Source organism: Anabrus simplex, chromosome 1, assembly GCF_040414725.1.
Source record: "Anabrus simplex isolate iqAnaSimp1 chromosome 1, ASM4041472v1, whole genome shotgun sequence".
NCBI classification, from domain to species: domain Eukaryota; kingdom Metazoa; phylum Arthropoda; class Insecta; order Orthoptera; family Tettigoniidae; genus Anabrus; species Anabrus simplex.
The window spans coordinates 237,147,699-237,171,052 of record NC_090265.1 but is presented as its reverse complement, the minus strand read 5'-3'; the positions used below and the strand labels follow the sequence as shown (position 1 = coordinate 237,171,052).

The window sequence follows — 23,354 nt, the reverse complement described above, 5'->3', positions numbered from 1 at the left end:
GACCGGTTTGATGCAGCTTCCATGCCACCCTATCCTGCGCTAACCTTTTCATTTCTACGTTTGCTCTAATCTGCTTGTCATATTCATACCTTGGTCTACCCGTACCGTTCTTACCAGCTACACTTCCTTCAAAAACCAACTGAACAAGTCTTGGGTGTCTTAAGATGTGTCCTATCATTCTATCTCTTCTTCTCATCAGATTTAGCCAAATCGATCTCCTCTCACCAATACGATTCAGTATCTCTTCATTCGTGATTCGATCTATCCATCTCACCTTCAGCATTCTTCTGTAACACCACACATCAAAAGCTTCTATTCTCTTTCTTTTTGAGCTAGTTATCATCCAATGTTTCACTTCCATACAATGGCATGCTCCACACGAAAGTCTTCAAAACATCTTTCTAATTCCTATATCAATGTTTGAAGTGAGCAAATTTCTTTTCTTAAGAAAGGCTGTCCTTGCTTGTGCTAGTCTGCATTTTGTGTCCTTACTTGTGCCATCGTTAATTATTTTACTAAACAAGTAACAATATTCATCTACTTCCTTTAAGACTTCATTTCCTAATCTAATATTTCCTGCATCACCTGCCTTTTTTTCGACTGCACTCCATTACTTTTGTTTTGGACTTATTTATTTACCCAAGACTTTGTCCGTTCAGTTCAGCAGCTTCTCGAGATCTTCTGCAGTCTCAGATAAAATAACAATATCGTCGGCAATCTCTTCTCGGATTGTGATTCGCTTTCCAAATTCCACTTTGATTTCCTTTACTGCCTTTTCTATGTAAACATTGGAAAGGGTGGGGAGACAACCTGCAGCCTTGCCGCACTCCTTTCTGGATTGCTCCTTGTTTTCCAAAGCCCTCGATTCTTATCACTGCAGACTGATTTTTATACAGATTGTAGATAATTCTTCGTTCTCGGTATCTGATCCCAATCACGTTCAGAATCTTAATTGCTTGGTCCAGTCAGTATTATCAAATGCCCTTTCTAGATCTACGAATGCCATGTACGTGGGCTTGTCCTTCTTGATTTGATCCTCTAAGATCAGACGTAAAGTCAGGATTGCTACAAATGTTCCTACATTTCTTCTGAAGCCAAATTGATCTTCTCCCAGCTCAGCTTCAACTTGTTTTTCCATTCTTATGTAAAAATTCTGCAGGCATGAGATACTAAACTAACGGTGCAGTAGTTTTCACACCTGTCAGCACCGGCTTTCTTGGGAATAGGTATAACAACATTCTGCCGATAATCAGATGGGACTTCCCCTGTCTCATACATCTTACACACTAAATGGAATAACTTTGCCATGCTGGTTTCTACTAAGGGAGTCAGTAATTCAGAGGGAATGTCATCAATTCAAGATGCCTTGTTCCTATTTAGGTCGCTCACAGCTCTGTCAACTCTGACCTCAAAATTGGGTCTCCCATTTCATCAGCATCAACAGCCTCTTCTTGTTCCAGAACCAAATCATCCATGTCTTTACCTTGATACAACTGTTGTATAGGTTCTTGCCATCTTTTTGCTTTGTCTTCTTTCCTTAGAAGTGGCTTTCCATTTGAGCTTTTAATATTCATAGACCTAGATTTCCTTTCTCCAAATGTTTCCTTGATTTTCCTGTATGCGGCATCTACCTTTCCCAGGACCATATAACCTTCGACATCCTTGCACTTCTCCTTCAGCCATTCTTCCTTAACTACCTTGCACTTTATATCCACTTGATTCTGTAATCGCCTGTACTCTTTTCTGCCCTCTTCATTTCTAGCATTCTTGTATTTTCGTCGTTCATCAATCAGGTCTAGTATCTCCTGAGTTATCCACTGATTCTTAGTTGATCTTTTTTTCCTTTCTAACATTTCTTCAGCAGCCCTACTGACTTCATTTTTCATGACTATCCACTCTTCCTCTATTGTGTTTCCTTCAGCCTTTTCATTTAGCCCTTGTGCAACATGTTTCTTTCAGCTTGTCTAGATCTCATCTTTTTGCATTCTTTCCGTTTGTTCAATCTCTTCAACTTCAGATGGCATTTCATGACCAACAACTTGTGGTCAGAGTCCACGTCTGCTCCTGGGAAAGTTTTGCAATCCAGCACCTGGTTTCAGAATTTCTGCGTAATCATAATGAAGTCTATTTGATACCTCCCAGTGTCTCCAGGTCTTGTCCACGTATACAGCCATTGTTTGTGGGGTTTGAACCAAGTATTGGCAAGAACTAAATTAGGATCAGTGCAGAATTCAACCAGCCGACTTCCTCTGTCATTCTTTTTTCCCAGTCCGAATTCTCCTACTGTATTACCTTCTCTTGCTTGGCCTACCTCTGCATTCCAGTGTCCCATCACAATTAGATTCTCGTCACCTTTTCATATTGTGGTCGGCATTGGTTTGGTATCTGTCTTGACGACAATAATTCTTTCACTATGCTGGTCGTAGTAGCTTACCCGCTACCCTATTTTCTTATTCATTATTAAACTAACTCCTGCATTTCCCCTGTTTGATTTTGTGTTGATAATTCGGTACTCGCCTGACCAAAAATCCTGTTCTTCCTGCCAACGTACTTCACTTATACCAACTATATCAACTTTAGCCTATCCATCTCCCTTTTCAGATTCTGTCACCTACCACAACAATTCAAACTTCTAACATTCCACGCTCCGACTCGCAGAATGTCAGTATCCATCTTCCTTATGATCGCCCCTTCTCGCGTAGTCCCCACCCGGAGATCCGAATGGGGGACTAGTTTACCTCTGGAATATTTTACCCGGGAGGAAGCCATCATCAGTACATCATTCATACTGAGAGAGCTGCATGTCCTCGGGAGTTAGTTACGGCTGTAGTTTCCCGTTGCTTTCAGCCGTGTAGCAGTATCAAGACAGCTAAGCCATGTTGAGTATTATTACAAGGCCATATTGCACTAAACACATTGAGTGTAAAATTCTCATTGGCCAATCAGGATACTGTGAATTAAAAATAATTTCAAACGGTATCATTGACCGTATAACACTAGGAGCTCGGACGTTTATCAACACCTACCACTCGCCATTAAGAATGTGGTGTCCACGTGGTCCCAAGGCTTGTGGGGACTGGCCCTAGCAGGTCGTAGACACTTTTACACATCTTCTTGAACGCTTCATCGTAGAGACTTCTTTGCAGACACTTCTTTGCTACATCCTACAGTTACTTGCTACTTACTTACTCAGAGACTACCTTACTGGCTTACTCATCTTGACTTGCTTTGCTGACTTTGTATTCGACTTAGCATGGTCAGCTTGATGTGATTTAATTTGTTACAATGTCTTCATGCAGGAAGCAGCGTCTGAATTGGTGGCTTCCCTGTTTGAATCGGTTATGTGTGAAATTTCTTGCTGAAACTATTTACCCACAAGTTAACTTTTTATAGAAGTAGAGAGACTGAACTTTTAAGACTTTGTTCACATGTGTTGTGAATAGAGACGCGAGTCATGTTTCTTTCATTGTGACTTGTTCAAGCGAATACATGTTTGTTTTCTTGTGTTGAATGGAGTGTTTGATGTTCAACATGGTATTGTGTTAAGTGTGTATCTTGGTCAAACTGCATACTGCATATTGGGGGTAGATTATTTTGTTATTTGAGTTGGATAATTTTGTGGTCTGACATAATCGAAAATCGTGGAATGTCGTATAGTAATTGAACCAGTGGTGACTGAGAGCATATGAATATACCACCATAGCTGTGGATTGGGAACTAAATTATCCTAGATGCAAGCTAGTAGAAACACACACAGAGAGAGAGAGAGAGAGAGAGAGAGAGAGAGAGAGAGAGAGAGAGAGAGAAAGAGGTGTGGGGGGGGGTTGGTTGGTTGGTTGGTTAGGGATGTCCTCACTAAATGAAAACAATACGCTAGTTAGTCAGATGGTGGTATCTCATCCTTACAAGTGAGATATTAGGAGTGTAAATTGTGTGCACCTTTTTTTTTTTTTTTTTGTAATGGAAGTGTTTATATTGTGAAAGTATCAATATATTGTGTCGTGGAGGGATCACTGACCAGTAATTTATGTGTACATTGCAGTAAATATTTGAAATGAAATATGTAGACGTTTATATGTTATTGTGAGATGACACAAGGTGGGAAGAGATTTGTTGTTGATATAATGTGGGTAGTGAAGATGCTCAGCTTTGCTCGGTAAGTTCGATAGTTAAGCTTATAAAATCTTTTATTGGTGGAGTAAAAACCTGGTATGCTACCCAGATTCATTTTCAGAATTTAATAGTGTCTGATAAAGTAATATGCAAATTTGGAAGCTCATTAACACATGATCGTTGCCTTGGGAGAACAGGAGGACTCATGAAGGCAAAATTCAAGAATTCATGAACTTCTGTAATATTACAGTGGTGCACAATTTTTTTTTTTTTTTTTTCACGTTTTGGTGATATTTGTTGAATTTAATTGTAAAAGGGGGGAATTTATTGTGGTTACTTCCCTGTAAATAGTTGTATGTTTCGTTTTCTTTTAATTAAAGCCCTTCAGGTAGATACGTTAATAGGTGTGTTAAGTTGTTTTAAAAGAGCTGATAAATCTGACCAGTTGGATTGTTACAGAACCTCCTGGGAAGCTACAAAGTGTGTGATTACTGACAGTGCTTAGCAAGGGCCCTTCTTAGCCAAGTTCAGCTGGGAATTTCTGCCCCCTCCAGAGCAGGATGTGGGGGGAAGACTCCCTCAATTAGGACCTCCTATTAATGCCCAGAATGACAAGGAGGAGAAGGGAAGCTCCAGCACTCCCCTAAAATGTTGGGAGAAGGAGCCTTCTCAAACCTGATAGGGGGGTTACCACACACATCTCAAAAAAATCCGGCATACCATCTGCTGGTTCTCCTCCAATTATTAGGAGAAATGGTGAGCAAATGCAAGAAGCCCCGATGATCTCCTGCTTGATCTCTTTCTGGGAAAACTAATTCTCCCAGGAGGAAAGCCCACCATTCCCTATCAGATGGCTCAGTTGCGGTGTCTCTCTCTTCTTATGAGACAGTGGAGACTGAACCACTCATCATCGTGGAAGGAGACAATGGAGGCTGAACCACTTATCATCATGGATGATGATCACTACAACAATAATGGTTGAAAATGGCATGGAACTGGGCGAAAGGAGGACAAGCAGTTGTCCTAATTTTATTGCAGTACTCATCTACACAAAGGCACTATTGCAATGACACTGCAATAGTTATATATTACATAAAATCAGCTTCATGGTCCGTATCGCACTTCAATAGATTCACAATTAAGTAATTTATTTTCCACCTAGTCGATACAATGACTGCTTAAGCCAATTTAATGGTTAAAAGTGGTACATGTTTCGTATATTATCAACATCTTCAGCCACATAACACTGTTTAGATGAAAAATATATAAATTGACAAAGTAATGCTTTAGAGGAAGTGTCCTTAAAATTAACATAAGATTGACAACAAAAATGTGGCTGAAGATGTTGATAATATACAAAACATGTACCACTTTTAACCATTAAATTGCCTTAAGCTATCATTGTATCGACTAGGTGGAAAATAAATTACTAAATTTTGAATATAGTTTTATATGTCGCCTAATTGAGTTAAATCCATTGATTTCCATCCATGCAGCCACCATAGTCTGCCTACACGAATCTCGTTTGAGACCAAGACACGACACGCCTATGAGAGGGTTTCATCTGTACTCTAAGGACGGAGTAGTTGTGGATGGCATGATGAATGGGGGTGTTTGTACCCTAGTCCGTTCTGACATCTTCAGTGAAGATGTGCCACTTCTAATTCAGCTGGATGCAATTGAAGTTCGTACTCGTTACCTGTAATGATAAGTGTGTAACGTGTACTTTCTACTGGACTGTGATCTTCACACGCAAGAACTCCAGTATTTGATTGCTCAATTTACCTCCTCCTTTCCTCTTGCTTGGTCCTCCTGTTGAATCTTTTTGTGCTCAACACAGGGGAGCCTGCACACTTCAGTAGTGCACAGGACACATTCTCCCATCTAGACATCACATTTTGCAGCCATGCACTAATTTCCTTGTTGTGGTGGCAAAGTACACAATGACCTCTGTGATAGTGACCATTTCCCAATATTTCTCACACTCTTGAATCAAAGACAGTCTGAAGTACCAAAGTGCTGGTTACTTCTACGGGCAAATTGGCCAAAGTATTCAAAACTAGCACTGTTGGCCGATGAGTTGCTGGGGTCTCTTGACGACAACGTTTGTTCCATTACAACTGGCCTTCCTGCTGCTCCAGTGGAAACGGTACCTTCTTCGGTCACATTCATCGCCGGATACAGGTCCCGTGGTGGACTGATGAAATTACAGCAGCCGTACATAATTTTAGACTGGCTTTTAAACATTATCGTCGGAATCCTACGATGGCCAACCATATTGCGTTTAAGCACCTTTCGGTAAAGTCTATTTCTTTATTTGAGAAAATAAGAATGCTACTTGGAAAAATTAGGTCTCTTCCGCGACGGCACATACTCTGCCATCACAAGTGTAGACCAAACTCCGCCATATTGGCAGTGTCCAGAACAGTCACTCAGTTCCTGAAATCTTATGATTCCTTCAGTCATTGCAGATCACATTGTGTCCAATTTTGCCAATACATCCAGCTCTGGGAGATTCGAGCCTGCATTTCTGCCTATAAATCGCGAGACACAAGCTCATCACCTGTCATTTGCTTCTAGTGCTTCGCATTCCTATGGCATGCCTTTAACGGAGTGGGAATTGCCTAATGCACTCGTGCCATGCAGGGACGTGGCTCCTGGGCTGGCTGAAATCCACAATCAGATACTTAACTCTTACAGTGCCAAGATGCCGATGCATCAGCATTTACATTCTGTACGAAAAATGCCAGGATGCCGATTCCATCGGTACCCTCTTATAAGTGGTGTAGTTATGTAGTAAGGCGCTTGATTGCGTCACAAATCAAGTAGAAAGAAGGTAGAATGTTTATAATTCCTTATGTCATTAGATGGCACTGACATAGCTTCATTTTTGCTAATTTACTCGTCGATTGCGAGTGTATGATCTGTGAGCGCTTGAAATCTATGATCCAATATGGCAGCCTCCTTGTTTGTTTATGTCCGTTTGTTGTGACTTGTTTTCAATAATTTTACGTTCTAATTCACGCATTTGAGTTATTTACCGTAATATATTACATTTATTATTATTTCTACTGCAGTTATAATTACCTATCAATTTATTTAAGTTGTGGTAAAGTTATAAATAATACAATTATCACAACAAGGCATGTCGTCACATAGGCCTAATTCGGGAGAAGAAATTGAGGAACTTTGGGTTACTTTGAAGATGTAAGCGACTCTAATTTTATCGAAAGTGATGATTATGATATTTTTGGGGTCTTCAGGTAGCGCACCAGAGAATGATGGAGCCGTGCCATTGGCTAATGGGCTTACAACATTTCGTGCAGTGTCAAAGAGTTATAGTGACAGTGCTAATGAAAATGACAGTGACAGTGAATTAGATGATTTTTGGACTGAATGCATATTCCCTGAAAGTAATGTTGTCCATCCCCACCATTTTTATCAAATCCCAGGGCCTAAACACGTAGGCCTCCCTCAATCTGATGCTCCGCCCATAGAATATTTCAATCTGTTCTTTACACTTTCATTTCAGACACTATTAGTTGATTTTGTATGTTCTGATCCTCTGAACTGTTCTGTAGTAACAAATACTGCTACTAGACACAGTTCTCTCAAATGATAACTATTACTCTCTCAAAATTCATAAAATATTCAATCGTTGACAGGTTACACTGTTCGTGTCTTTCTCTCCACATGTTCAATGTTTTTGGAAGTTAGTTTATAAATTGTAAAGTAGACCTACATTAACAACATAAATTGGTATATATGATCCCAGATATGAGTTAAGATTAAATATCTTCACTTAGTCACTTTGGGTTTAGTGTAAAATGTGCTAATTAATTTCAAATTATGTTTTTCCATTTTTAAAAAAAAAGTAATAATATTTTTGTGCACATTATTCCACAAAATTTTGTTTTTTTGAAATGCAAGTCATATGTTTATATTCCTTGGAGTATATCAAGCTCACATACCGAATTTTACCTCCATATCTTTTAAAATGAGACGTAAATAAAATATTTTATACAGTGGTGCAAAATCCATTGAAACATGCTTGGCATTCTATGCATATGATGACCTATTATGGGTTGGCATCCAAAGGGTTAAACATTTGAGTGACTGATGTCTCATTTATATTCTCACTCTATTGAACGGAATATGGAGTGGGGGGGTTCCATTTCAAGGCATGAGGGAATTCTAATACCATTTCTCAAGCCATGTAAAGATCCAAAGTTTCTGTATAGTTATAGGCGAATATGCCCAACAGATGGCCTCTGTAAGCTGTTTGAAAGAATGTTCAACCAGCATCTTGTGTGGGCTTTGGAGGAGAGATGTCTCCTGACTAACTACAAGTATGGTTTTCCCTCTTATCAGTTTGCTGCCGATCATCTGATTAGACTGGAAAGTTCCATTCACAAGGTCTCCCTTTGAAAGGAGCACTTAGTTGCCATGTTTTTTATCAAAATGCTTAATGACACTACCTGGTGTTATGGGATTATCTCCATCCTACACCAATGGGGATTTCAGGGAAATGAAGTGATATTTATTGAGGAATTCGTGTCCTTCTGGCACTTTTGAATCCGAGTAGGGAATACATTTTCCCAGTATTATGTTCAAAATACTTCAACTAAGGTTGAAAGAAGAATCCCACCTTCCAGTATCTAATGTTTTTATAGCTAGTTCATGAAAATACATTCATAATCCAGCTTAAAGTCTAACTGCTTAGTTTTAGGAACAAAACGTGTATTAACCTTTTAACCTTTAACCTGGACCTGTATTTTCATGTCAGATGTTTCATGGTTGTGAATACAGATTCCTATGTGTGAAGTTGATTCACTGTAGTAGTGGATTTTCAAGGCACACTTTTTCAACAATGAATAAGAGTTAGTATCTACCAAGTTCCAAAATTTGTCATTGTTGCAATGAGATTTAAAATTGATGTCATTTTGTAAGTTTATTATTTCCATTTCAAGGGTTTCTTATCTTCAATTTCTACTATGTCTCTCGAAATATAAGTACAGTAGTTATCTCACTAACATCGACTGTGGCAAAAAGGGGTTTGATAGAAATACCACTATTGGTTCCCTCATTTAAGATTTTGAATCGTTCACTGAATTCATTTCAAAGCATTCAGAGCACTCATCATTTTTGCAATATGATTATCCTTACCTTGGAGCTGTAGGTTAAGTTCACTATATTCCAGGTCCATAAGCCAGCTCTGTGTACACTCCTTTTCTTGAACTAAGAAATTTTATATCTCCGAGAACACTAATAAATCTTGCAAATACTTTCCCCCTCCTGAGCCACGTAACCTCTGTATGTAGGACTGTCACTATAATCAGTGTCTCCATCTTCCAACAGTGCCTTAAACAACCTGTACTGCAAAAAAGCAGCCTTAATTGAATTAACAGTCTTCACAACTGTGCTCATGACATGATTAAAATCAAAGGCTTTTGAACATAATACTTGTTGGTGTAGTATGCAGTGAGAAGATTGAAAAGGAGGGAAGCTTTCATCTTTCATACATAAAGCTATAAATCCATTCTTGCAGCCTACAAATGCCGGAGCTCCATCTGTTGTAATAGCTACCAAGTTTTGATTATAAATGTCCTCGCCTCTAGTTCGTTACGTCAGTGAAAGTACTTTAAGAAACTCTTCTTTGACAGAAAAGTTGCTAAATGCCATTTTTTTTTGGAATCAATAAATATTAAAAATGTCTGTCAGTTCAGCTAATTGCAAGGAATAAAATTCACACCTTTGTAAATCATGTTTTAATTGGAACTCCATATCTTCACCGTGTAACTGTTCTAGCCGATAACTGCATTTTGTTGGTAACAACTTTTACTATTCGCTTTACATCGCACCGACACAAATTGGTCCTATGCCTACGGTGGGATAGGAAAGGCCTAGGAGTGGGAAGGAAACGGCCATGGCCTTAATTAAGGTGCAGCGCCAGAATTTGCCTGGTGTGAATATGGGAAACCACGGAAAACCATCTTCAGGGCTGTCGACAGTGGGGTTTGAACCCACTATCTTCCGGATGCAAGCTCACAGCTGCGCGCCCCTAACCGCACGGCCAACTCACCCAGTTTGTTGATAACAGAAATTATTTCAGTTTTATTTTGAAGACCATCGAACAGTGACTCCAAAGCAGCTATTTTCGCTTCTTTGAATATTTCATCTTCAAATGGTTTCTTCTTTTTCAGTAATGTGTGAGAAACTTTAAAGGAGGCAATTGTTGCATTTGATTATAGCTTGTTTTATGTGGTGAAAACTGACTATTGATGTTTCAACATGGTTTTCAAATCACTTTCATTTTCTTACTTCTGAATCTACGGGAATACTATTGTAAAAGATTGGTGAAATTTATTAAATTGGCTCTCAACATTGCTTTGGGAATAGATACACTGGCATTACAAAGTAAATACACACATTTACCTTTTACATTTACAAAACAGATCCGCTGCTCCCATTCATTGAAAACCTACAACCTGTTTTCCAGTCTTTGACCGGGTCAGGGATGTAATGAATGAATCAGATATAGGCTATCAGTACAATGGGGTCGCCACTCCCAAAGTGATTAATTAATGACTGATAGATGCTATGAAATGAGAATGGAGTGTGTTGCTGGAATGAAAGATGACAGGGAAAACCGGAGTACCCGGAGAAAAACCTGTCCCACCTCCGCTTTGTCCAGCACAAATCTCACATGGAGTGACCGGGACTTGAACCATGGTATCCAGCGGTGAGAGGCCGACGCGCTGCCGTCTGAGCCACGGAGGCTACGCTCCCATTCATTATTAAAATAAATTCTCTGAGTTCTCTGTTTCTTATTACTCATTCTTAAAACAGAACTGCACTGTCCGTCACAATATAAAATACTGAAAATTGCATGCCGGCCAAAACGCTATCGTAAGACAGTCTTGCCAGAACCGTCTCTACCCTATCACTATAGAGCAGAATCACGGCCTTCCTTATCGTTTTGTTAGAATACTGGAGATGGTTTTATTAGTATAATACAGTTTAAAATTGGTTGGCCAATGAAAACTGCTTGACAAATACATTAAAATTCAATTAATTAATATTTATTAAAGGAAACTACCACAAAAATTGTACAGAATTACAAAATATAAGACGGGCAAAAAATACCTTGCCAAAGAGTGCCATGGCATCTGCAATCACCGCGTTGCCGACCCCTGCTTTATAGTATGCAATACTTAAATCATATTTAATACCAGCATGTCCTCTATATAGAATATATGAATTTTCTTATGCCAAATAATATCAAACTAAAATATGATATTATATAATTACATAACACTCAATCTTGCCAAAACCGTCTCTACCCTATCACTATAGAGCAGAATCATGGCCTTATCGTTTTGTTAGAATACTGGAGATGGTACTATTACTATAATGGAGTTTCAAATTGGTTGGCCAATGAGAACACACATTTAAAATTACATACAACCAAATTTTTATAAAATAAGAGTGTCCCTTACTTAATTACTAATGATATTACTGAAAATAATGTTTGTGTCTGCCATTATAAATTCATTACAGCTCTTTCTGTTGAACAACTCCTCCAAACGGCTAATCTCTTATTTTTCAGTTTACTTATGCTGATGGATGCTTACGGTATGGTTCATGGCATGGGTTACTGTAGTCAGTCATAGTTCGTGAACCATGGGCAACAGCTGAGTGGCGTAGTAAGTGGTCCTGAGAGTTGGGATACCAGTTGCTATGGAATAGGAGTGGGCATCTCGGACATATCTTGAGTCATGGCAGCTAGGATTATACAGTCCTCTGGTGGTCCCTAACCTGTTAGAGGAGGGATCCTCACTTGGTCTATGTGTAAGTAAGGGTAGCATCCTGCTTCGCAGAATTTTCACCAAGCACATCTGAATGTTTGAAGCAAGCCTTGGACCTAGTGGAATAAGGAGTTCCACTCCCATTTGGCAGGCGAGGGGCTCTTGGAAACAACGTGGTGAACAAAATGGAATTCGATGGGGGACCTTTCAATATTAATGGGGCTTATGGAAGAAAGAAAGTAGAACAGGTTGAGTCAGCGAAGAGGATGCATCTGGATGTGTTATGAGTTATTGATATTCGGGTAAGAGGAGATAACGGGGAAGATATAGGAGAATGTACAGTGTACTTGATGCGTGTTAAAAAGGGAAGGGCAGAGTGCGAGGTAGGGCTGTTCACCAGGAATACTATTACACCCAATATAGTTTCTGTTTGGCACATAAATGAGCGAATGATGTGGATAGATTTAGCAGTTGGAGGAATTAGGACGAGGATTACCTCAGTGAGGGTGCAGATGAGGATGAAGTTAAGTTTTGTGAAGCATTTAGTGACATTGTAGTCACGGTCAACAAGTATAGGATAGTGCTAATGGGCAATTTCATTGCGAGAGTTGGAAATAGAACTGAAGGATATGAAAGGGTAATTGCTAATTGATGGGAAGATATGGAAGTTCTAAGTGGGAAGAGTTTGCAGGACTTCTGCACTAGTATGGGTTTAGCAGTTATGAATACATTCTTCAAGCATAAGGCTATTACTGCTGCACATGGGAGGGTTGGGGCACCAGATCCATAATAGACTGTCTTCACGATTTTGAATTCAGTATATCTGTTAGGAATGTGTGGGTTTCCCGGGGATTTCTCGATGATACAGACCACTATCTGATCTGTAGTAAGCTAAGTATCTCTAGGCCTAGGATAAAGAAGGTGAAATCCGTCTGCGGACAAGGACAAGGAAATTAGACAGAAGTACGTGGATATGATTTAGTGAGAAGTTCCAAACAGTGGACAGTAAGCAGATTTAGGATATAGAAAGAAAGTGGGTGGCATACCGGGATACTGTGTTACAGCTAGGAAATGCCTAGAAACAACTGTCTGTAAAGATGAGAAAAAGCAAACATCATGGTGGAGTGATGAAGTGAGAGCAGCTTTTAAATGTAAAAGGAAGGCATATCAGAAATAACTCCAAACAAGGATTGACGCTAACAGGGAATTGTATGTAGAAGAAAGAACCAGAGCGAAACAATAGTCGTTGAATCCAAAAAGATTCATGGGAAGATATTGGTGATAGCCTGGAAAGGCTAGGTCAGGGAAACCTTTCTGGACAGTAATAAAGAAGGGATGGAAAAGTTAAGTGAATGATGTTTTGGGTAACTTAGGTGAACTCATAATAGATCCCAGGGATTCACTGGACGGGTCAAACTAATAATATATTGAAAATGTTCTCAGTGTAAAAGGAAATCTTCCTGGGAACAACGTGAACAAGGTCAATGTGTTGGTGAACTTACACTTGATGAAGTGGGAAGGATGGTAAATAAACTTACATTGTCTTAAAGCAGCAAGAATAGACAAAATTAGGCCTGAAATGGTGAAATATAGTGGGAAGGCAGGGATGAAATGGCTTCATAGAGTAATAAAATTAGCATTGAGTGTTACTAAGATAATGTCTGATTGGAAAAAAGCAGTAATTGTGCCTATCTATAAGCAAGGGAACAGGGAGGTTCGCAACAACTATTGAGTATCTCATTGATCAGTATACCAGGCAAAGTGTTCTCTGGAGTCCTTGAAGGAAAGGTGCGATCAGTGGTTGAGTGGAAGTTGGATGAAAACCACTGTAGTTTCAGACTGCAAAGGGGCTATCAGGATCAAATTTTCACGATGCACTGTTGTGTGTCCTTCGCAATCTCAGCTCTGCGCCTGATAGCTCCGCAACACGCCGCAGCCCGGATCTTTCCAGACTCTACGAGGTACTGCAGTGTGCTTGCTTGTGACGTCAGCCAGCGCTATAAAAGGACGCTTCATTCCGCTCCTTACGAGGACTCCTCAGTGTCTAACGCCAGATTACACTGCAAGTCGAACACGGAGGCTATCCCTCTTAAACATGTGTATCGACCAGGTGGACTGAAATTCTGGTTGTGAGGTCTCACCTCTAGACACTGCCTCACCTCCTGCTTCCTGTAGCCACGTCAAGCCCCGATGTCAGTATTCTACTCATCCCACAGTCCTCACTTAGGCTCCGACATTTACATTAGTATTCTACTAATTGTGAATATTTATGTCAGCTCCTGACAAGCCTACTACTAGCATTCTGTTAGTACGAACTTTCATTGCAAGTTACACTTGTAATTCTTCAAGGCAGATAGTTTTCAACTATCTTGAACTCTCTCTTAATTGACAGACTATCTCCGCAAGATAGATTCGTGTGTGTATATAGACTCTCATTTATATAAAGTGTATATTTCCAGACCCTCAGTCTACAGTAATACTATCATTAATTGGGCACAAGCTCATCTAGCTTCAAGAAAATTTAGTTGCATTTATGTACATATTGTGTAAAAAACTTAATGTAACAATAAATTTATGTTGTGTTTTCTGTATACCGATTCCTTGTATACAACATGCACCAGGTAATTGAAAAATGCTATGAGAGGAACATACAGTTATGTTTGTTTTGTAGATCTAGAGAAAGCATATGACAGAATACTGAGGTAAAAAGATGTTCACTGTAGTGGGGGACTATGGGATTAAGGGTAGATTATAAAAATTAATCAAAAGCATTTATGTTGACAATTGGGCTGCAGTAGTTTACATGGATCATTTGTTGAAAGGAATAATGTAGCAGAAAGGGATTCAGTTAGGTGCAAATATAGTAAGCAGTCTGGCCTATGTTGACGACTTGGTCTTATTGGCAAGTTGTGCCGAAAGCCTGCAGTCTAATATCTTGGAACTTGAAAATAGGTGCAATGAGTATGGTATGAATATTAGCCTTTCTAGGACTAAATTGATGTTAGTAGGTAAGAAATCCAAGAGAATTGCATGTCAGATTGGGGATACATAGCTGGAACAGGTAGATAATTTCAGGTATTTAGGATGTGTGTTCTCCCAGGATGGTAGTATAGTAAGTTAGATTGAATCAAGGTGCAGTAAAGTCTAATGCAATGAGCTCACAGTTGCGATCAACAGTATTCTGTAAGAAGGAAGATAGCTCCCGGCCAAAACTATCTTTACTTCAATCTGTTTTCAGACCAACTTTGCTTTACAGGAGTGAAAGCTGAGTGGACTCAAGATATATTATTCATAAGTTAGAAGTAACGGAAATGAAAGTAGCAAGAATGATTGCAGGTACAAACAGGTGGGAACAACAGCAGGATTGTACTTGGAATGAGGAGATAAAGGCTAAATTAAAAATGTACTTTATGGATGAAGCTGTACATGTAAACCGGCTTCGGTGGTGGGGTCATGTGAGGCGAATGGAGGAGGATAGGTTCTCTAGGATAATAATGGACTCTGTTATGCAGTGTAAGAAAAGTAGGGGGAGACCAAGATGACGATTGTTAAACTTAGTTTCTTAAGATTTGAAGATAAGAGGAATGGAACTAAACGAGGCCACAGAACTAGTTACAAGTAGAGGATTATGGCGTTGTTTAGTAAATTCACAGAGGCTTGCAGATTGAACGCTGAAAGGCATAATGGTCTATAATGAACATGTATGTATATGCTTTCCATACTGTTTATATCTGTGTGATTACATAAGGCTGACCTTGACCTCCGAATTGATCTCTTTTTTAACCATGTGAGCCAATTTAAATATATTCTTTGTGTGGCTTTGCAGTTGATGAATGGATAGAAGTATCGGGAAGATGTCACCGTCAGCTCAGGTCTGAATTCAAAAAATATTTTATATATAGGACTTGCTTATGTTCAATATGACCTAAGTATTGCATATTATTAATTAATGATAGAGATCAAGTCCAAGAAGTGTATGGTGATTTGTAAGCTGCTGAGGAAGAGAATGAACAAGGTTCTTGAAACATGTATGGCATTTTGTGATATAAATGAAACAAATTTTATTAGTATCGACTTGGTGGAACGTGTATTTTTGACAGTGTTTTCAGTGTTTGAAGACAGAAAGAGTTTTGTCAAGTGTTCATTCTTGTAAAACATCTACATTATGTCCAGGGTTAGATGTTTTCGACTTTTATTGATTGTATCGCCAAACATGTTTTCAGTACTGTACTTCTCTCGAGGCACTCACTATATAGTCACGGGGCTTTCAGATGGGAATTGAAATTCCCTCCTTCCGTACACAAATCTAATATTTGATTTTACTACAGTTGCTCCATAGGTAACTTACTAGGACTCTATTTTGGTTGCTAACCTTGCCCTAACAACCACCCACTCTCTAAATTTTCTTGTTCTGCATAGATACCACTAATTATCCTTGAGATTTTATGCCTAGATACCACTAACTAAATAGCTCCACTCTTCCATAAAGGCGTTTCCAAGGCAGCAGATCTTGGCCTACTGCTGAGAACCATCTTGATGGTCTGCCCAGCGCGACCCACGTGCACGCTCCACTTCAATGCATCGAAAGGCGCCTCCCAACACTTCTCCCTCCAGCGACTTAACGTCACGAAATCTGGCTGTCGCGAGCAGGAACAAGAAAGGAGGAGGGTTTACTGTTTGGCAAACCAGTTGTACAAAAGTGCCAGTACATAAATAATCAAACCGAGTGACCACCGGTATAAGTAGTCCCCCTCTATAAAGTGCCAACGTCCTTCTCGGAGGGCGGATGAGCGAGTAAAAGTTCAGGGCATCCTCTTGTCTTTGGAGTAGGAAACTACTCAAAGGTGAAGGAGTCACTTGATGGTCAACGGCATTGGATGCAGAAGGCAAAGGGAAACCACTGCATTAAAGATCCACAGGGTATTTCGTGAACAAACAGCATGATGATGTCTTCAATAATAAAATATTCCGGATTAGCCCCCTGAACAGGCTATTCCAATTTACGTTATCAAAAGCCTTTTCTATGTCAATAAATGCTATTGCAACTTTCTTGTCCATTTTCAGAGATTTTCCTACTATTAGTCTTAGACTTAGAATTGGTTCTCTTGTTCCTCTGTTTTGTCTGAAACTAAACCGATCTTCAGAAAGATCCTCATCTATTTTCTTCTCCATGCGGTGGTACAGACTTCTAGTCAACATTTTGGACACATGGATTGTTAGGCTTATTGTCCTGTAGTCTTCACATCTTCCATTTTTTCCTTTCTTTTTTGGAGTCTGAATCATAATGCATACCTGACAACTTTGCCGATTTAGGCGGGAGACTCCCGATTTTCGACAGTTTTCCCTCCTCCTGCTTATTCTAATATTACTCCTGATTTTTGCTTATTTTAGTGAACTTTAAACATTTCAGCTTTGTACGTAAGTGGCCGGAAGTACTTCGCTCATTGGCCTCTTTGAAATGAAAAATATCAACGTTTATTAATACGAGAAATGTGCATGAATTTGTGATGTTTATAGAAACCTGTGTAATGCGAAGCGTATATCGACTGTCAATCTCTCGTTCTCACGTGCTATGTTCCTGTTCGCTCGCATCAGTCTATTTAAAGATAAAATAACTAATGTTCTTAAAAAACACAACATCAAAATTTCTTTTAGAATCAATAACAGAAATCTTGATATATTACACAACTCTAAATCACTAAATAAATCTAATGCTTTTTCTAAATCTGGAGTACACAGATTTAAATGTAACAACTGCAGCTCCTCGTACATCGGACAAACTGGCCGCAACTTCAACATCAGATACTCCGAACATATCAGTGCCATTAAATTCAACAGATTCTTCGCTATAGGACAACACATACAAGACTCCAAGCATAATTTCACTAATATTGAAAAAGATATAAAAATACTTAAAATCGTTAACAAAGGCCCCCTCCTAAACACTACTGAAAATTGTTTTATTCACCTTGACCAATACTCCAACCCTAATTTCAATTTAAACGACATTTCTGAAAAACCCAATGTCCTATTTGACTTCCTAATTCTTCTTCTCAAAAATTCTAAATTTCTAAACCCGAATACAATTTTCCATGCCTTACAAAGTTCCTACCCACATTTTCTACCTCCAATAACCCACCCTCCTAACCCACCCTAAACTACCCCTCCTTTATTTCCCTATCTTATCATTTCCCATCATCTTTTAACTTCAAATCCTTTTAATCTTCTCTTATCTACTAAACCTCTTCCTTTATTAACTTATCCTATCTTTCCTCTTCACCTATCCTCTAAAAAAAAAAAAAAAAAAAAAAACCACCTACTTTCCGAATTGAACTGTATACTAATATACTATATTGCCACCTGCATTTTGGGTCTTCACATTCAAATTTAAACTCATGCCTTGCGCTGACTTTGACTACTTCAATTACGACCTGAATTTTTATCTTCAAGAAATAGCGCACTGTGCATACACATTTTTCATTTGTTTCCGGTATTGCGCTTTTTACCATTTTTCTTTTCACAATTGTTTTTTACGTCAACTGTTCTAAAAAATCTACAAGATCCTAATTACATATTTCAATTATATTGAATTGTATTATATGTATATATATATGTGTACATTTTCGCGACCGAAGCAAATACTGGATCATTAAGCTATTCATCATGTTCAGTCGGCGTTTGAAAACACAGTGCCTGACGTTGAATATGTCGCGCTGATCTTCGGGAGCTGGCCATTTACTTCAGTTGAGCTACTCGTCTTCGGCTTCTGCACGATTTCGGATCTTCACATTTGTTGGATTGTGTTGTGACTTCGCGCCTGATAGTGTATGCAAGCCGGCTCATTTAATTGTTCTCCGCTTCTCGTAAACGTTATGAGACAATGCCGAACTTTGTGTGTGCTATGCTTCTGTTCAGATTATTACACCTTGCTTCTTTTAAGTGACTTACCTTCTTCTTCTGAATTTTACAGCGCCTATCCCCATTGTTTTATATTGCCTCTTCAACTATTTTTGTGGGGACTTGATCTTTAATTTCTTTCTTACCTATGCATTGTTTTTTGCGTTTTATTCGGCTGATGATGACCTGGATTGGGGTCGAAACCGGTACTGCTTCCGCTTATAATTAAATAGGAAAATGTAACACTACATTTCGTATTTATCTGTATTGAATAGGTTGAACTACCTTATTTATTATTTCAGTTTCATCGCATCAGTCTAGTCGATTCTAGAGACTAGTCGCTAGATTTTGAGATCTTTTGTAGTAATTTAGTAACAGAATTTCAAAGATAGCAACTAATGACTTTTCTAGAGATTTTGGGAGCCATTTGGAGACAATTCTGTTGAGTTTTAATTTATTACTTGATAAAAATAACATTGCGCTTCTCATAATCGTGCGGGTGCGTGATGCAATATATTAATCTATGCATTTTCTAAGTAATGGTATCTAAGTGCACGACTGATTCACACGTGTGGAGCATGAGTTCATACTATTTTCGAAAGACTTATCAGAGACCGATCATCTCACTTACGTACTTCCTGTGAGGGAATACAGAAGTATAATTTTTAGCCTTGTAGCCTCATGTAACAGCAGTTGTGTTTTGAGACAATACCATAGTACTCCTGTGTTGCGCAAGACATGTAGAATAAGCAGTTTTGACCAATTGTATCTCCTGATTCCTCCCGACTTTTCCTGGTTTTCATATCTAAATTTCCTGATTTTTTTGTTTTGTAAAGTTGGCAGGTATGATAATGGTTTGTGCAAAATCTTCTTTTATTTCTCCGGTAACGTAAAAATGATTGAGGTCAAACAGTGTTGTTTTTGCATCTTTCCCAAGAGTCATAATCCAGTTGTACAAGAACTAAAGTGCACTAATGGGGCAGAGAGAGAAGAAAGCTAAATAGAAATGATAAGGCTTTTGGGCTTATGCCGTGTTAAGAAAATAAGGTGAAATTCTTTACGTTTCTCAAAGAACTGTGCTCTGCGTCATCAGAAGAAAATCTCGACTGTCCACAAGAAAGGTGTCTCAAACAATGAGGTGTTCGAATTTAGACGTTGTAATAGAACTGAAAATGATATTCATTCGTCACCAGATGGCTCCCCGGAAGTGGTACAGCGCTAGCGTTCGAAGCGCAAGCTGACGGAACCATCAGATTTAGTCCGAGAGGGTCACATAACATAACATGTGTACGCACGTATGAAGGTATCATATTGACACAAGCCTGGAATGAAACCTCTGGCGATGAGGAACGTATGAATTTGGAAAACACCGAAACGAAATAACAATAGTGAAGATATAGGAAAGAGAACTACCTACGTAAATCCTTAATGGCTGGCAACCAGGTATTACTTAATTGATAGCCAGTGTCCCTGATGAAATTGTTAGGATTTCTACATATTTCCACACCTTCCTGTATAATCCTGGCCCTGTAGTGTCTAGTGTGAGTAAGAGCTCGAGCATCTTGAAACATGACATCATGACCTGGCGATAGAGCGTGCTCAGTTATTGCTGATTTGTCTGGCTGCTTGAGTCGAATATTACGTTCATGTTCCTTGATACGAGTACAGTGGACCGGCATGTTTGGCCAATGTATACCTTACCACAAGTACAGGGAATTTTTTATACCCCAGGATATAAAAGTGGGGACAATTTATCCTTTGTTTTACCTAGACTGTGAGCAATTTTAGTGACTGTGCCAAACACAGTTTTTATATTGTGTTTGCTGAGGACCTTGGCAATTCGATCTGTGGTGTTGTGAATGTGACTAGTGGTGGGCAGAATTGAATATAATGCATTTGAGAATTTTTGAGAAAGGTGAAAGTTACGCTGTGTCACGTAAGACTAACCTTCTCAACAGATCATAGTTTTAGGTGCTTTTCTTTACAACTGTGATAGGGAAGCAATTGAAAATTTCACATGTGTAAACTAGACTTTTATATGTTTCAGAGGAAATGAATCTTGCTCGAGATCTTGCCGCGTGTGTAGATTCTGGCATGAATCTGGCAGATATTCTCTCTAGTGCTCTACCTTCAGAGAAGCGTGATTCTACATGTCAAGATTCTTCTAAGAGAGATGAGAAAAGTAGTGATTCTTCAGTAAGTATATGTGTATATCTTTGATAAAAATTTGTGATAGAATTGTTCATTTTTTGAGATTTTTTATTATGGAGAACATTATCATTTATGCAAATTCAAACTTTCTTTTGCTCCTTTGAATGAAAATTGGCAGTTATTTATAATTTGATGCCGCTAAATCCAACTCTGAACTTAGGAATGCTGTATCACTTATTGTTTTCCCGGGATTTTCATTTTTTCTGTCCTTTGTGCTGATGGTTATGATGTCAGCTCACCGATTAGAGTCATCGGTAGAGATGCAGTGAAGTTCCTTGTGCACCTCCCATCCATGCTGTCTCAAGGCTTGATCAGTTGACGTTTTTACACAGTGGTTGCGGTGATTGCGCATTAGCTCAGAGCTCTGGCAGAATCCCAGTACATGTTCAAGGGTTTCGTCTCATTGCAGCCATTTTGGTGGCAACAGTTTGTACCGATCCGACTGCGGTGAGGTTGCATAACATCTTCACTGCATTTATGTATTCTTTGCGCACCTTAAAAAGCTGAATAGTCTGCTTTATTCAGCGGAATAGTGGTTGAAACTATCTTGTCAATGCTTGAAGTTAAAAAGTTAAATAAATACTTAACATAATTACATAAATGCTAGACTGGCAGAATTAGTAAGTTTACTTCTCTCATTTATTTTTACTCCTTGTACAGTAAGTCTGAAAGCAAACAACTTGCTTAATTTCATTGAAGAGATTTTGGAGAAGATGTGGGTTTCTCTTCATTTTTCTTTGTTCTGCCAGTTACTAATTTCAATAGAGTCTTGTGTAATCTTCCGAGTATGCAGTGAGACGCAATATGGTTTTCCATCCAATGGCTCGTTGACAGGGAAAATCTAATCAAGTGGGAGATGGTGGTTTCCTTCCCAATCCTAGACCCCCTGCAACTGTGTGTTGCCATATACCTCAAGTGTCTTAGCATGATGTTAAACCATTAGTGGAAGGAAATATTTCTTCTGACTTTGATGAGCCATGTTTTTAAATTTTGTTACTTTTTTTTTTTTTGCCAAGGAACAGGAGCATCTATCTTTAATATGAAATTTATGAGTTCAGAAATTAAATGAAGACAAACATTGTTCCTTGTAATCTTCCGAGTATGCAGCTAGATGAAGAATGGCTTTCTGTTCATTGGTTCCTTGTCTTGAGATGGTGGCTTCTTTCCCAGTCTTAGCCATCTCACATTGTTATGTCAGTGTGTTAATGCAGCATTAACGCTTAACTTGTGAGGTGCGGTTACACACTGTTTCAAACCTTCCAAGTTTTAAAATTTTAATCCTTTATCTTGGCTCCTGCCTTTTCTGCCATATACCTTCCTAGCATGTGACCTTGTGTCACTGCACTGCTCAGTGTTGTTCTAGCTGTTTATACATGCGTTTGGTTGTGTAGTAAAATTTTCAAGCAGTATCACAGACCACATCTCACTGTTTACATTCCATATTGACCATGCTGGTGGGTGGGGGATCTTCTTGATTAACTTGAGTTGGAGACCGTGGATCTAAAAGCAGTGTAGGTTTGTGGCTTGAGGAGGATGCAACTGATATTGAAACTGACTGCGATGAGGATTTCTTTATTACAAACAGTGACAATAGTTCTGAAAGTGAATTTTCTGCAAGTAGCATCAGTAATGATACAGAAGGGAAAGAAGTAGAAAACAAGGCTGCAGATGGTGAGGATAGCACTTCTAGTACAGCATATTATGGAAAAAGAAAACAGATGTAAATGGTCACGAGCCATTCTTGAAAGGAAGCAGGACAGAAAAAGCATAACTTAGTGATTCACTTACCTAAGCTGTAATGTCAAACATGTTGGAAACCAAGCTGATACTCATCAGGTATAGAGTGTTCTAGTTACTGATATCTTGCAGAATATATTTGTGTGGATGAATGTAAAACTGACAACTGCCAGGCTGAGCAGCTCAGGTGGTAGAGCCCTGGCTTCCTGAGCTCAAGTTCACGAGTTCGATCCTGGCTTAGTCTGGTGGTGTTTGAAGGTGCTGAAATATGTCAGCATTGTGTGTCGGTAGATTTACTGGCACTTAAAAGTACTGCTGCAGGACAAAATGTAAAACTGATTGTATTTATTATTATTATTATTATTATTATTATTATTATTATTATTATTATTATTATTATTATTATTATTATTATTATTATTAAAAAATTGACAACTGAGAGACAGAAGTTCAAATGTTCTACATGTACCAGTGTGCGTGACGTGGACTTAATAAAAATGAGAATATTTATAGGAATCCTGTTCTATGCTGCTGCTTTCAAATCATATCATGAGATCACTGCAGTACTGTTCACTGTAGATTACTCTG

General features: G+C 38.8%; 1 protein-coding gene across 6 annotated transcripts in view; it reads left to right on the top strand.

The window, feature by feature from the left end:
- The window catches only part of unk (RING finger protein unk), a 337,167-nt gene that overhangs the window by 82,665 nt on the left and 231,148 nt on the right, over positions 1-23,354 (top strand). For all 6 annotated transcript variants that reach the window (XR_010861738.2, XM_067158929.2, XM_067158953.2 and 3 more), the window contains one exon: positions 20,866-21,014. Coding sequence is in view for 5 of the 6 variants with exons in the window: in XM_067158929.2 (XP_067015030.1) it covers positions 20,866-21,014 (149 nt within the window). In the remaining variant the exon portion in view is untranslated. The remainder of the gene's footprint in view (positions 1-20,865; positions 21,015-23,354) is intronic.